The sequence below is a fragment of the Branchiostoma lanceolatum genome, chromosome 14, assembly GCF_035083965.1.
Source record: "Branchiostoma lanceolatum isolate klBraLanc5 chromosome 14, klBraLanc5.hap2, whole genome shotgun sequence".
NCBI classification, from domain to species: Eukaryota; Metazoa; Chordata; class Leptocardii; order Amphioxiformes; family Branchiostomatidae; genus Branchiostoma; species Branchiostoma lanceolatum.
The window spans coordinates 9,709,542-9,722,942 of NC_089735.1; the positions used below are offsets into that span (position 1 = coordinate 9,709,542).

The 13,401-nt window shown below is 40.7% G+C and overlaps 3 protein-coding genes across 5 annotated transcripts; 1 reads left to right on the forward strand and 2 right to left on the reverse strand.

Moving 5' to 3' along the window:
* Positions 1 to 302: 302 nt before the first annotated feature.
* Positions 303 to 5,676, reverse strand: LOC136448894 (cell death-inducing p53-target protein 1-like). Of its 3 annotated transcripts, none has more exons than XM_066448590.1 (5): positions 5,563 to 5,676; positions 3,063 to 3,137; positions 2,801 to 2,846; positions 1,955 to 2,120; positions 303 to 1,076 (listed from the first exon to the last, which is right to left on the reverse strand). In XM_066448590.1, the coding sequence occupies exons 2-5, from the start codon at positions 3,120 to 3,122 to the stop codon at positions 953 to 955; spliced, it is 396 nt and encodes a 131-aa protein (XP_066304687.1). In that variant the 5' UTR covers positions 3,123 to 3,137; positions 5,563 to 5,676; the 3' UTR covers positions 303 to 952. The 3 variants fall into 3 exon arrangements, with proteins under 3 accessions (XP_066304687.1, XP_066304689.1, XP_066304688.1); XM_066448592.1 differs by lacking the exon at positions 5,563 to 5,676 and adding an exon at positions 5,435 to 5,538; XM_066448591.1 differs by lacking the exon at positions 5,563 to 5,676 and adding an exon at positions 3,704 to 3,808.
* Positions 5,677 to 6,165: 489 nt separating this feature from the next.
* On the reverse strand, positions 6,166 to 10,538 carry LOC136449032 (lipopolysaccharide-induced tumor necrosis factor-alpha factor homolog). Its single transcript, XM_066448806.1, has 5 exons — positions 10,360 to 10,538; positions 9,098 to 9,252; positions 8,720 to 8,759; positions 8,312 to 8,471; positions 6,166 to 7,542 (listed from the first exon to the last, which is right to left on the reverse strand). Exons 2-5 carry the CDS (start codon positions 9,230 to 9,232, stop codon positions 7,416 to 7,418), a joined length of 462 nt encoding a protein of 153 aa, XP_066304903.1. The 5' UTR covers positions 9,233 to 9,252; positions 10,360 to 10,538; the 3' UTR covers positions 6,166 to 7,415.
* A 454-nt stretch (positions 10,539 to 10,992) lies between these two features.
* On the forward strand, positions 10,993 to 13,079 carry LOC136448600 (uncharacterized). Its single transcript, XM_066448239.1, has 4 exons — positions 10,993 to 11,156; positions 11,811 to 12,001; positions 12,323 to 12,462; positions 12,774 to 13,079. The coding sequence occupies exons 2-4, from the start codon at positions 11,813 to 11,815 to the stop codon at positions 12,823 to 12,825; spliced, it is 381 nt and encodes a 126-aa protein (XP_066304336.1). The 5' UTR covers positions 10,993 to 11,156; positions 11,811 to 11,812; the 3' UTR covers positions 12,826 to 13,079.
* Positions 13,080 to 13,401: the final 322 nt, after the last annotated feature.

Genomic DNA, 13,401 nt, shown 5'->3' on the forward strand with positions numbered 1-13,401 from the left:
CCTGGGTAATTAGCCATGCTGGAAGAGCGCATTACAAGAAAAGGGGGAATCTTCCTTGATTACCGGTCTTGAAAATTCGTGATTGGCTTTTTTATGTATTAGGCTGAAGCTTTTTGATTTGGTCTGACTTTTTTTTCTGTTCCGTCCATCGTTTGTGTGTGTGTGTGTGTGTGTGTGTGTGTGTGTGTGTTTGTGTGTTTTGGTTTTTATGATGCTATAATTAGTACCGCTGTTTACAATTTAGTAGCTCCTCGCAACTTGACAACCAAGATCACACACACACGATACGGACTAGAAGCGAATGAAAATGAAGGATATTTTAATAAATCCATACGACAACTCTGTTATCCATATTTAGTCTGTGCACTCAATATGTGTCAATGTAAAGAAATATCTTCGATACATTGCACTGTGACGTGCTTTATGCTTGTTTATATACAGGCCGCAAAGTTTAGATTCTTGATTCCAGAAATGCTAGAATTCAGATACCACTCTTTTCATTTCACACAACACCCATATACTATATATTTGGTAACCCTTAACAAGAAGTAAAAATTCCTCTAGATCACATTTCTAAATTGGCAACCCTGCTAAAATGATGTGACAACCAATACACTAAATCTTTTAAGAACTTAAGCTAACAATAGCTCACCATAGACGCTGCCAACAGGAGAATGGTTACACAATAACTAGGAGCATCATTCATGGTGTAACTTGATTAAAATGCCCTCTAATCTGTGCTCTTATATCTAAAGAGCCTCAGCATTGGAGAAAAAACACAGAGCCTTAATAACAAGGCCTTGTGAAAATGAAAAGCTCATTTCTAGAATCATGAACACAAATGTCTAAAACACCAATTGTAGAATAAAGCACAAAATTCAGACGAATCTATTTCATAAACTCGCTAAGTATATGCAGATGGCGAGTTGTTGAATTGAGGTTCTTCAGCTCCTTATTTGGCAATCTTGTAGGTGGCCACGTGCGCCTTGCAGTTGGGACAGGTGTGCTTGGTGTCCTTGAAGTTGGCCATACAGCACGGGACGCAACACCCCAGCCAGAACACCGGGAACGACAATCTAAACAGTATATGAAAAACAAAAGGTCATCATGACCCTAGCCTGACTAAATCGCGCTCCAAACGGCCGGCCCGACGGTTACCGTCACCCGAGCACCCCCCGGTAACCTCCCAGGCCAGCTAGAGATTGTGCAAACACAGGCTAGGTATGACCCTACTCGTACGTGTATACACCATTATCTACTGATAAACCTACATTAGCCTATATACCAGACAACACAATTTAAAAAAGCCCACGGAGATATTCCTAATCCACCCATATAACGAACGTACATATAGGTTAGCTTTGTACTATTCCCTGGGCCTTCACATATCGTGAAAAGCAATCACTTGCTTACGTAAACGGCCCTAAAGAAAGTAATTTGAAAGCTGTCTCACAGTAAGACACCAACATAAAGTCATGCCCACAGCACGACCGTAGACAGACACTCTAATAGCGCACCATTCAAGACAGATGTTAAAGATGATTGACGTTTTTTTTGCATTCGTGGCTTACATCATATCATATTTGTTAATTTCCGAGCCTCTGAAAAGCAATTACCCTCTCTGCATGCATTTTTAACGCGAGGAATAAGCCCGGGATACAGCGTAAGGCTAACCTATATGTACGTTTGTTGTCTATGTGGATTAGAAATATCTTTGTGTGTGTTTTTTCAAGTTTGAAATCTTGAGATTTGGTCGAGAGAGAGAGAAAGAGAGAGAGGGGGGAGAAGGCGAGAGACAGAGGGAGAGAGAGAGAGAGTACTTTATATTGCTTTTCTAAGTGTGTAGTGTATCTGTACTGTACATCTATATACAAAAGTCTATATACTAGTAACCAGTATACAAGTACATGCCATTGCGTTACATGATTGAAAAAAGCGATTTTCTACCACTTACCCAATCAGGAATACCATCCCTGCGACATACCAGGCGAACTTGCCGACCTTTTTCTCGGCTACCGTATCGATAACCTGCTGACAGGATGGACACTTCACCCTCACGGACACTCGGCTGCGCTCAGGGGGGTCAGGGATGATCACTGGCACCCCAGCTGGCTGCGGAACTAAAACAAAATTAAGAAATAATTAAGAAATAGTAAGAAGAAATGGTTCTTAATCACTCTGTTTGGTACTTTCTAAATCTTCAATCATTGCCATGAACTTTTCGGATATATGCAGTCTCTAACACCAATGCGAACATGTAACGTTACATCGTTCAACTCTCTCAAAACAAGGTACATAGTTATGTACATGTACTTGTGGAATTAGAACAGAAAAGAAGTATCCATACTAGCGGGAGTAGCGTGCGTAGTCCCGTGGTTAGCGATCTTGCCTCTGGAACTAGAAGCATCCAAAATTCGATCCCGGCTGTGTCGCTCACCCGACATGCACGCTACCGGAAAGGATCGCAGTCCTTAGGACGGGACGTTAAGCCGTGGTCTACTGTTCATTGTGCTATTCGAAAAGAGCTAGGGGAATTTCCCCGGTACAATGAACCTGTAAATACTAGTACTGTACATAGCGTCTGTCTTCTTCTCTGTCACGACCAGTGGAAGATTACCTCTTCAGTGAGCTAAAACTGGATCGAGATTACTTCCCTTTCCTTTTTTACTAAAAGGTGCGTCTCTGAAAATGTGTTATTCCTGAACACTGATCTATTAGAATGTTAACAAATCACATGTTCCTTTTTTTTTAAACATTGAAGCTTACGTAGCAACGTTACGTAAGTTGTACCACGACTTACCTGCATTATAAACGATATTTCCAGCTGCTACGGCTGGCTGCCCAGGCTGGAATGGAAATTTTTAAGAATTCATAACTCAATATACTGCACTTTTCTACTAATAGCAACACTACTATACTAAACAATCATGCCAAAATTGATAACAAGTTGCGTTACCAACAAGCTATTAACATGCATGTACTATCTGTAAGTCTTATACCATTTAGAGAGATGGCAAACAGACTATATCATGTGAATGGTAGCCGTTAATAGCTTCACGTACTTCTGGCTGGCCAGGAAGGGTAGACGTTTGCCTCTCTCGTAGTTCCGCTTTTTCCGCCATGTCCGCTCCAAAGTACTGTAAAAGGAAATGGCAACGCCGAAGAATAGTCAGTTAACTGTGGACTTGCCACTTGTTGATACAATGTTTATTTGTATGTGTATGTGCGGTGTGTAGTGTGTGTGCGTATGTGTGTGTGGCTGCGTGTATGTGTGCGAATGTTTGTGCTTGTATGTTTGTCTGTGTGTTTGTGTGTGTATGTGTGTAACGTTATCTGTTTTCATGTGAATGTGCGTGTGTGTGTTCGTGTGTGTGTGTGTGTGTGTGTGTGTGTGTGTGTGTATGTATGCGTGTTGCCTATATTGTAAGTTTCACATCCCTAAGCCATGCCTAAGATAGAGGCTACCAATTCAAGAAACTTGTCCCCCCAAACAAAACCACCTGGCCCCCAGCCATATCATTGTAAACACAACACAATGGCGTCGTCTTCTCATATTACAGGCCTCGTGACAATTCGTCACTGTGTGTTTGACAATTGCTACATGTGTCCATAGAGAAACACGGCTCAACATTTTCAATATAGAATGTAATACTAAGTCTTGAATGAACCTAAATTCCAAAAAATCAGCGTATCTGTCACTAACTTTCTTAGTTCTCTGAAATAAGGCTGTGAATACAAAGCAAAGGTGTCGTCGTTCCAGTTGCGTGCTTATGCAACTTCGTCCGACCGGACGCTCGCGGTCCCCCGAAAGTGCGAAATGAAACGAAACGGACGAAATGGAACGAAATGGAACGAATTAAAACAACATATGTAACATTATGAAATGAAACACCAGTAGAGAGCGAATTATAAGGAGTAGACCGGAACAGGAAGTATTTTAAATACAGAAGTGAGTGGTAAATACATAATATTCTTGAATCTATGTGATAATATTAAATACAACGTTTTTGTCGCGTTTGTGTGGCTAGATTCTTCCCTGAAAATGAAGGCGCCGCGTGCAAAGAGATCCGCCGCTCTTCCTTGTGTGCCAACGATCTGCAAATGAACTGCTGCAAATAGCGGGGAAAACAAGCAAACGGAACTGAGTATCGAAGTTAGGATCAGATTATATAGAAGTTGGTGGTAACATTGCATCTCCAAGAGGGCATGAGGCAAGGATAATCTTATTATGTATACAGCTAGCGTGTTTGCGTGTTGTGTGAACCGTGAAATACATGTCCTGCTCGTTCACACCCTCCCTTTGTTTTGTCGTGAACAAGGAAGCAGAAATGTCTCCAGAGGACTCCACGTCCGTGTTTGAATGGAGTGTGAAATGTGTGAAATTGGTGACGCAGCGCAGAGCTTCACTTGCATACCATTAACGGAGGGATCCATTCCCCGACTGGGGTCTGACTTTGAGCCAAACAATTGGTTGTATAAAAATCGTTGTTGCGAAGATATGCATATGCTACGTACTAGTTATGGACTAAAACCGCATGTAAATAACAGGAAAGTCGGAGTTTGATTCAACCTGTCGGTAGCACGCCCACAGTTCCGTCGCGCTGGCAACAATGGCGGTTTCGATTTGTAGGCGGGGCTCCATTTGGGGGAGAAGAGTCCCGCAACACGCAAACACGCTGTATAAATAATAAAACAACGCTTGCCTCATGCCCTCTTGGTGAATCATGAGATTCAATGTTACCACTAACTGTATAATCTAGTCCTAACTTCGATACTCAGTTCCGTTTGCTTGTTTTCCCCGCTATTTGCAGCAGTTCATTTGCAGATCGTTGGTACACAAGGAAGAGCGGCGGATCTCTTTGCACGCGGCGCCTCCATTTTCAGGGAAGAATCTAGCCACACAAACGCGACAAAAACGTTGTATTTAATATTATCACATAGATTCAAGAAATATACACGTTATATTATGTATTTACCACTCACTTCTGTATCTAAAATGCTTCCTGTTCCGGTCTACTCCTTATAATTCGCTATCTACTGGTATTTCATTTCATAATGTTACATATGCTGTTTTAGTTCGTTCCATTTCGTTCCATTGCGTTCCATTTCGTTCCATTTCGTTCAATTTCTTTCCATTTCGTTCCATTTCGTTCCATTTCGTTCCATTTCTGACTTTCGGGAGACCCGTCGCTCGCCCGTAGACTACATGCGTCCATGGATGACTGCCCCTCCCCCTATATTACCGAGTTTAGACACATACTGAAGCCTAATAACGTACTTATTCACAACTTCGTTGTTTGTCTCTTCGCTAAAAGACTAAGTACAAACGATAACAGCCTCAGAGTTCGTAACGTTTCGGCCTTAGTCTGACCGGTCAGCAGTGAGTCAAAACAAGACAAAAAAAGAAGGTCAAACCGATAAGGTTATAGTTTACCTGCAAATCTTTTGACGTTGCGTCGTCAGTCAAGTCTAGGAGCCCTTGGAGTATAGATACCGCACTTTTAGACGATTAAGGTAGTGTTTGGATTTGCAAAAACAGAGGAGAGCCAGTGAGAGTCTTACCTTAGGACTGCGACCACCTGACTGCTTCACGTATCTATTGACACACCCCAGGGAATAGTACGGACCAGTTCTCTCAAATGACAGTGTTTACGTCCTGTAACCTGGTGACCCATTCAAGGCGCACTCAACGTGTTATACGATACGGATGTCCTTACCACAATGAAGTTAAACAGTTAATAAGATTTCTAGTCATTGTGTTTCAATTCCATAGATATTTCCTAGCCAATACACCTCAAAAACAACATTTCTACTTATAGCACGAACCCTGCTAATTATGCAAAATACTTTCTTGGTGATATTCTGTTGCAGTGATTCAGGTCTGTATAACAAACGTCATGATAAAGTCAGATACGTTCTGCGCTAATGAGGAATTATCACATTTCTATTGAAATAACATGATATTGTAATATTGTGCATGTGTAAAGATTTCACTATATATCTAGTCTATGTAACGTGTATCGAGATTTGCGATCTAAATCTTTGTTCAGTTTGTATGACCTTTACCTCCATCCTCGTGACCTCAATGAAAACGGACTTCAGCCCGTTTTGAGCTTTCTCATGAATAAATAAAGGTTAGAAGAAATGATCACGAAGGCTGTCTAGTAAGACGATATTGTTCATTCTTTATTGAGCAGATTAACCCTTAAACTGCCGGTCCCGGTTTGAATAGGGATACAGAAACATGCCTTGTGTGCTGGGGTTTACTTTGATATCGTGAAAAGCAATCATTTGCTTACGTAAACGGCCCACTTTAACGAAGTAAACGTGAAAGCTTTCTCACAGCGAGACACCCACATAACGTCATGCCCACAGCACGACAGCGAGACACCCTTGTAGCGCACCGTTCAAGATAGATATTAAAGATGATTGATGTTTTCTTTGCATTCTTGGTTTGCATAATATTAAAGTGTGTTAATTTCCGAGCGTCAGAAAACCAATTACCCTCTCTGCGTGCATTTGTTACTAGAGAGAATGTTTTCAGAAAATAAACTAATTGGTTTAGAGCCGTATTCACAGATTCGTAGTCACACTGTGTTAGAAATCATAACGTTTATTGTAAACGTTCATAGCAATACGTACAAAACATACAGCTGCAAAATAACAGAATAAGAAGTAACAGCTCTGTTTTCCTTAATAATGACGTAATAGCTGTGATTCTGTTGAAACATATCAAACAGTTTGAGTAAGTAGGACTGTTTTTTCTCTCAACATGAATTCACTTTCAAATCATGTTCGGCTATGTTGCATCTTAAGTATGGTAAGTGAAAGCATCGAACAGCTAGTCACTAATGTCGCAGTCCTACTGGCAGAAGGCTACAACAACAGTAACATATTGTCTGAAAACTTAGCAACATTTTCTACCTGTAAAACACTTATTATGTTTAAGAAAATGTGCATATGAGTATCACAACATTCTACTGTTAATGAGTTGGTCTGCATAATATCAGACAGCTGTGCAGTCAGACTAAAGAAATGAGAAACAAAATGCATCGACAACAGTGCACTACAGGTTTTAGTTGGATGTTAAGTTTTCCTTCAGCACTCAGCAACATGAATGCTATACGCCCCATTTTAAGTACACAAGTATCGATCATATCACTTCAAACAAAATCGTTTATTAACCTCCTCCATTTAATGAATCGAAACAAGTTCATGCATATGCATCATATTGCATTTTCCAAGAACACTCGCTTTGCATGGTTTCGGGGTTTCTCAGGTCAATTCCAAGAAAAGCATACCTGAGTTAAAAGCATACACAACCCTGATTCGACTCCACTGAGTCGGACTTCGTGCGTGTGAGTGCACTACAAGTGTGCTTGGAAAATGCGCTTGTAAACCCATTGTTCAGGTGTTTATTTCGCAACCTGATAGGTGCCCAGGTGCGTTTGGCAGTTCGGACAGGTGTGCTTGACGTCCTTGCAGCTGGGGACACACATGGGGATGAAGCAACACCCCAACCACAGCAGCGGGAACCCCATCCTGTATAATAGATAGAAAGAAATATGCTGTCATCAATTCACTTCAGTTCATGTTTTGTTTGTCCTATTTAGATAGACCCTATAGAAAACGCTGAGTATAGTGTTCACGCTTGCACCTTTTTTATATTCCCAACTACCGGAAAATATATCGAAATATTTGTGAATAATAACCGGCTACAAACTTAAAATAGATGTTTTGGGTAACTAGGGAATCAGTTTTAGTCTATAAGCTTTCAGGCTTGCAATCCAGCAGTGTACTGTACAATATTGTTACAGCCTTATTTCATCTGTTTATTTCTCGAAACAAACATTGTATAAGACTATTAAATTGCTTGATAAAGATGCTTTTCAAATAAAGATAAAGAAAAACATTGTCCTAAGTGCAAAAGTATGAGTAAGACTAGGTTCAAGATGATTTGTTGCATTTTACTCTCTAACATGAAACAATTTTTTTCAGGACTTAACCTCATATCATTGCATGCAAGTTATTTAGGGTCCGGTTAATTCAGTGGCCACACTGCCATTTCCAAAATAAGTTATATTGTATCTTGTAATTAGTATTTTGTATCTTGTTAGATTCGTCGTACGATTACGAGCTGGGGGTATTCTTGTGATACCCGTACATTCTGTCGTATACATTTCCGCTGTTATGTTATGAAAAAGGTTGTTTTAGATCCTGCGGTTATGTCTGTTGCAGCCTGTTTGAAAAATCTGGTACATCAAAATCGTAAGACGGCATATGACCTTGGCGCTTATCTGAAATCACTCACCCAACCAGGAAGATCATTCCCACGGCCAACCACGTGAAGAGCCCGATCTGCCGCTCAATGGTAGTCTCGATACTCTGCTGACAGGTCGGACAGGTCATCCTGACGGGGTGGTTACTGCGGGTAGGGTGGTCAGGCGGTATCATCGGAACCTGCTGCCCGACTATGTACAACAACACGTTTGAAATGTAAATACCATGGGAAACGTAAAGTTTATTTTATTTTTTTTAAATCATCATGTATTGAAATCATAAACAAGAAAATTAGAGCAAAGGAATCCAAGTTTAGATGCAAAATCAATTACTATCATTTGTGCCAAATGCAAGAAAAATATCGAATAAAGTATATCTTATCCGTCGTGAAACTATTCACGTATACTTGGACAGGAACATTTTTTGTAAAGCTTCTTACCGACAACGGTAGTTCCGGGTGGCATCGGTGGTCCCATTCCCTACACATACAAAAATAAATGTTCCCTATTAAATCGTGTTGGCATACAAGCAACAATATCTTGTTCCTGTGTCATAGCTGTAAAGCTATCTTGTCACTGTTTTCCATTGTAATTGTTCTAGTTAAAGTATTTTGCGCTTCATTTTTTAGAATTATTTTCATTTCAAATTTTACGTCATGATTTGTTCGACTGCGATTTCCAGCACGCAAAACACACGCGCACACAAGCGCACTCAGATAATATTTGATAACTCCAACCCGTCACAACGCAAGTGTTATGAATTATTCCTTTATCTGAACGAATCTTTAATTGATATTGCAGACGAGAGTTCTACATACCACAGGTTGGCCTGGCGGTGGCACATACCCTCCAGCAGGCTGGCCCGGCGGTTCGGGGTAGAGCCCTGGTTGGCCCGGGCCCTGCATCGGATACGGGGGAGGGGGACCCATTTCCTGATCCATCTTTTCGGTCATATCTTCTTAAGAGTTCGGTTCTGTAACAACAAAAACTAGAATTCTTGGAGACTGCACACAACACTTTGCCATTAGGCTCACCCCTGGGGCGTCGCTAAAAAGTTCACAAATTAATTGCTTGTCTATCATGATTTAACATCGTTTCTTTCACGTCGTTTTCAATAGTGTTGATATTCTTTGAACATTTCAACGTGACACCGTTTCACACCTTTTTAATTTCCTCAGATTTTTTTCATTATTTCATAATTGTACAAAACATGCCAACTTCAAAACGTGTTTTGCAATAGATCAACAATGTTATGTTAGAACTATCAATTTGCAAATTCTACAGTTTCGTCATAAACACATGCTAGCACATTTTTATTTACATCGCAGCCAGTTGTAGAGGCTCTTACATACCTTTTCACCTGCTTGGTTTTCCTTGTCAATATCAAAATGGCTCCCTCTTCTCAAGTTTCACCCGTGCCTGTCACACGACGGACCGAGTTTGTTTGCGATTCTAACAGAACGCCTTTCAGATCTTCTTCGGTCTATATAGTCGTAACACGGACGACTTGCTTTAAAAAGGTGTTTGTGGCCGTAACTTATAGTAACCTACCTTGTTCAAATATTGTATCATAACAGCCTGCAGACATGATAAACAGTATGATAATAACAACTGTTCTGTTCATTGAAGTTTATACTATTTAATCAAAACACTGCGCATTATAACATTCTAGTGATAGGAGGTTGCATATATGGCTAAAGCTTAACATGTGGACAAGTGTAAATATTTTCCGCTGAATTTTGTTTGTATTCTCGAATTCAATTAGTCTTTAAAGAGAGACTATATATCAACGTCGATGTTTTGAAGGGGGTGGGGCAATGGCGTAAGGGGGTCGTGTTTCAACCACGCAACATGCTGTAAAGACTGGGCTAAAGTGACTGCGAAAGAAAGAAGCAAATACTTACATCCGATGTCTATATCACCGAGTCATTGCAGTATACAGACATACAGTGACCATACAGAAATGAAGTAGTATAATTGTAAATGGTTACCTCAATATTTACTGGTTTAAACGTACTAAAACATGGACAACGTGTCGTGCAGGAAGTAGCTAATAACACGGTGTAACCTGAGTACTTACCACACGGGCGTGCTACCTGTATACACCTGTCGCCTACGACGTTACGTTGTGTGACGTTACGTTGTGTGACGTTAGGACGTTACGCCGTTTGACTTAACGCCGACGTTGTGTGACGCTACGTTACTGCCTTAAAGTGTGTACCTTCCCAGACTGTCAAAGATCGGTTACGCACTGTCAATAACCAGAGTGACGTAGCGTAAAACAAACCGCTTCAATCAGATTGACCTTCCGCGAGCGCCTACCTGTCCAATAGTATTTTGAGAATAACAAATGAGAATCGTACGTGAATAATTTAATCATGTTGTGGAATGACTGAGTAGCAAAGTTATTTTATTCACAACCAAGTATGTATACGAGCTCGCTTAAATACTTGGTTGTGAATAAAAGAACTTTCCTATTCTGATAATCATACTGGTGCGAAAGCTTGATATGCAGACACATTCTATTCGAGTATAGATAACAAATGAAGTTTTACTGAACATGATGCATAAAATATGGTTTAGTAAAATTCAGGGGCACTTGTGACATGCGATGATGTTCTTGTTCAAATCCTGATAAGTATTTAAGCCAATCCTAAAGTGGTAACCTGCACTTGGCTGATTTGTTTTGACACTATTTGTCAACACCTTCGTTTGCTGGCTTCATGCCAGATTTAAACAATGGAGCTGGAGTTCCCCTTACTCATAACCGGGGATTTAACGCCACCGCTCTCAAGTATATCTTGGCTACGGCTGCGAAGAAGGTTGCATCTTGAGCCTTAACGTCTTATCAAGACAATTCCTCACACCTACATTGTCGTAAGTACTCTGATTTTCATAAGCTTGGTATTCATACCAGTAAAACGTTTACAACGATACTTCGGACTCGATAATTAGTGGCCGAAGGCCACAAAACGTAAACAAAGACTGCCTGGCGAAAAAGTCTTTGATAACACAGCCTATATAAACACAAGAATACAAACGTTCGAACTGTGGCGAAACTGAAGCCAATGTTTAAACTGTAAGCGACTTCATGTATCCGCCGTCATCCTAAAGTTATGTGTGACTGTTAAAAAGACGAAAATGTAAAGTAAACTGGGGCGTTTTCAATATTTTCTAGCGACAAGACCTGTTGCGCAATCAATGTTGTGACGCAGTTTCAAAACAGACCTCGAAAATATTCAAAACACGGTACAACATTTGGGTCGATCCGCAATCTTAAACATGTTTACTCAATACTTATCAACGGCTGTTTGTAAGCCTTCACCCCCTATTTAGGGTAATCACAAGTATTTCAACTTTCTAATTGTTTGCAAGGACATTGATTAACTGTGGTGAAAATCATAAAGACGCCATGCTTTTTTAAAAGCCCAGTGCATGCGTCAGGGAGTTCCCCTTCTGATAGTTGCGTAGAGTTGTATAGGGGTGCTATTTTAGGCACATGTGACTCATTAAACTTTCCGTTTGTAATAGCAATGGGGGCGGTCAGCTCTAAAGCGTTGTCTGTGGTGAGGGCCAGCAGCCGAACCCGGGCAACTTTGCGTTCCAGCCAGGCGGAGTACCACGATGTCAACGTCTCTTCCGCACCGAGAGTTCCCATAGGGATGCTGTGGAACGTCGAGGGAAATGGGGTGCAAGACACCTTACACACGGCAAGCAAAAAGGTAAGGAACAAGTCCCAACCGTCGTACAACCTTCTTTCGATCGATTGCAAACTAACAATATTCGTAAGATTGTCGTCCATGTGACGTAGAAACGTTAGCTATCTTCCTGTTTAAGATGCTGGCTCCAACATTCGTAAAGACGGCCTACGAAGTATATATGTGACAATCAGCCATAGGCTTTTGTTGTTGTTTACAATAATAGCACCATGCAATGCTATCTAAAAGTGCCAAGGTCATCTAACTATGAAATATGTACCGAGACAACAGCAAAATACGGAAAAAGATTCTAATGCAGATTGCATTCCCTTTTTTTCCCATCAGTTTATCGCCACGACCCCGCTGCCGTTCCCCAAGTTTCACGACGGTACAGGACCGCAGGTGTGGAGGGACGGAGGCGGCCTGGGCGACATGATGCACCCCCGGACCCGAAGTGGCGGGACGCCTTTTCTACCTACTAGTTGGTACGTCTGAGACGGTTGTTACTATGAAATTGTGTCTATGTAGAGTGTTTAAACAGGTGTAAATTCATATCTTTTATTGAGTCTTTCCGTCTATTTTATCTGTCGTCTTCAAAGAGGCGTTATGGGCGAGAAATTTAAGGTTTAAACCTGGTAATAGAAATTAAAAACCCAGAAGATAATCTTTATGCATGAGGTCTGACATTTAGCTTAGAAGTTCATCTTTATTTGAAGAATTCATTTCTATAACTTCTCCAATGCCACATGTAATGTGTATTTTTTAATCAAATATCTTAAACCTTTTTTTTACACAGGAGTAACGCTAGAGACGACCGGTATTGCAAGCTGAAACTATCGCATTGCTGAAAGTTTCAAAGGCATCTGATTCCAGTAGACATCCTTGTCGGGTTGGCTGGTTCGGGTTCTGTGTATACAAACTCGTCTTATCAACTTTCCACTGAAGGCAGCTACTTATTATAACTTGAAAGTTCAAATTTGTAGAAATCGTTTTAGATTATAGTTGAACTGTAATGAAACAAATGTATTTATCTGATCAATTTAAGTCTTTGTCTAGGAATAAGCGATCCACTGCTTCTGTGACTATGCTTTACGCCGCAAAAGTACACGTGACTCGGTAAGCAGTGAATTACATGTTGCTCAATGTCTAAAAATTTGAGCAGGTCCATTTTTTTAAGTGTTCTGTCACAGTTTAACATTGATTCAGAGAGCACTAGACAGCTACTTGTATTGTTGAAGTTCTTGTTTATCCTTTCTTCTGTGTGCAGACAAGCGTCATTTCTGTATATAGTGGGGGGGGGGTGATTGTATTGAAGAAGTATGTGCAAAATCGTATGAGATAGGATGGCAAGAGGATTGTTTGTTCGAAAAAAGCAGAAAAAATGAGCCGTACTTGTTGGAATTTGATCTCTTAGCATGTGTATC

Coding starts and splice junctions, on each gene's coding strand:
- LOC136449032 (XM_066448806.1), bottom strand. CDS start 9,232: ATGACCGAAAAGATGGATCAGGAAATGGGTCCCCCTCCCCCGTATCCG. Junction 8,472..8,719: donor ACCCGGAACTACCGTTGTCG/GTAAGAAGCTTT, acceptor TGTTGTACATAG/TCGGGCAGCAGGTTCCGATG. Junction 7,543..8,311: donor GGAATGATCTTCCTGGTTGG/GTGAGTGATTTC, acceptor TCTATTATACAG/GATGGGGTTCCCGCTGCTGT.
- LOC136448600 (XM_066448239.1), top strand. CDS start 11,813: ATGGGGGCGGTCAGCTCTAAAGCGTTGTCTGTGGTGAGGGCCAGCAGC. Junction 12,002..12,322: donor TACACACGGCAAGCAAAAAG/GTAAGGAACAAG, acceptor TTTTCCCATCAG/TTTATCGCCACGACCCCGCT. Junction 12,463..12,773: donor CCTTTTCTACCTACTAGTTG/GTACGTCTGAGA, acceptor TTTTTTACACAG/GAGTAACGCTAGAGACGACC.
- LOC136448894 (XM_066448590.1), bottom strand. CDS start 3,122: ATGGCGGAAAAAGCGGAACTACGAGAGAGGCAAACGTCTACCCTTCCT. Junction 2,847..3,062: donor CCCTTCCTGGCCAGCCAGAA/GTACGTGAAGCT, acceptor TTTCCATTCCAG/CCTGGGCAGCCAGCCGTAGC. Junction 1,077..1,954: donor GGGATGGTATTCCTGATTGG/GTAAGTGGTAGA, acceptor TATACTGTTTAG/ATTGTCGTTCCCGGTGTTCT.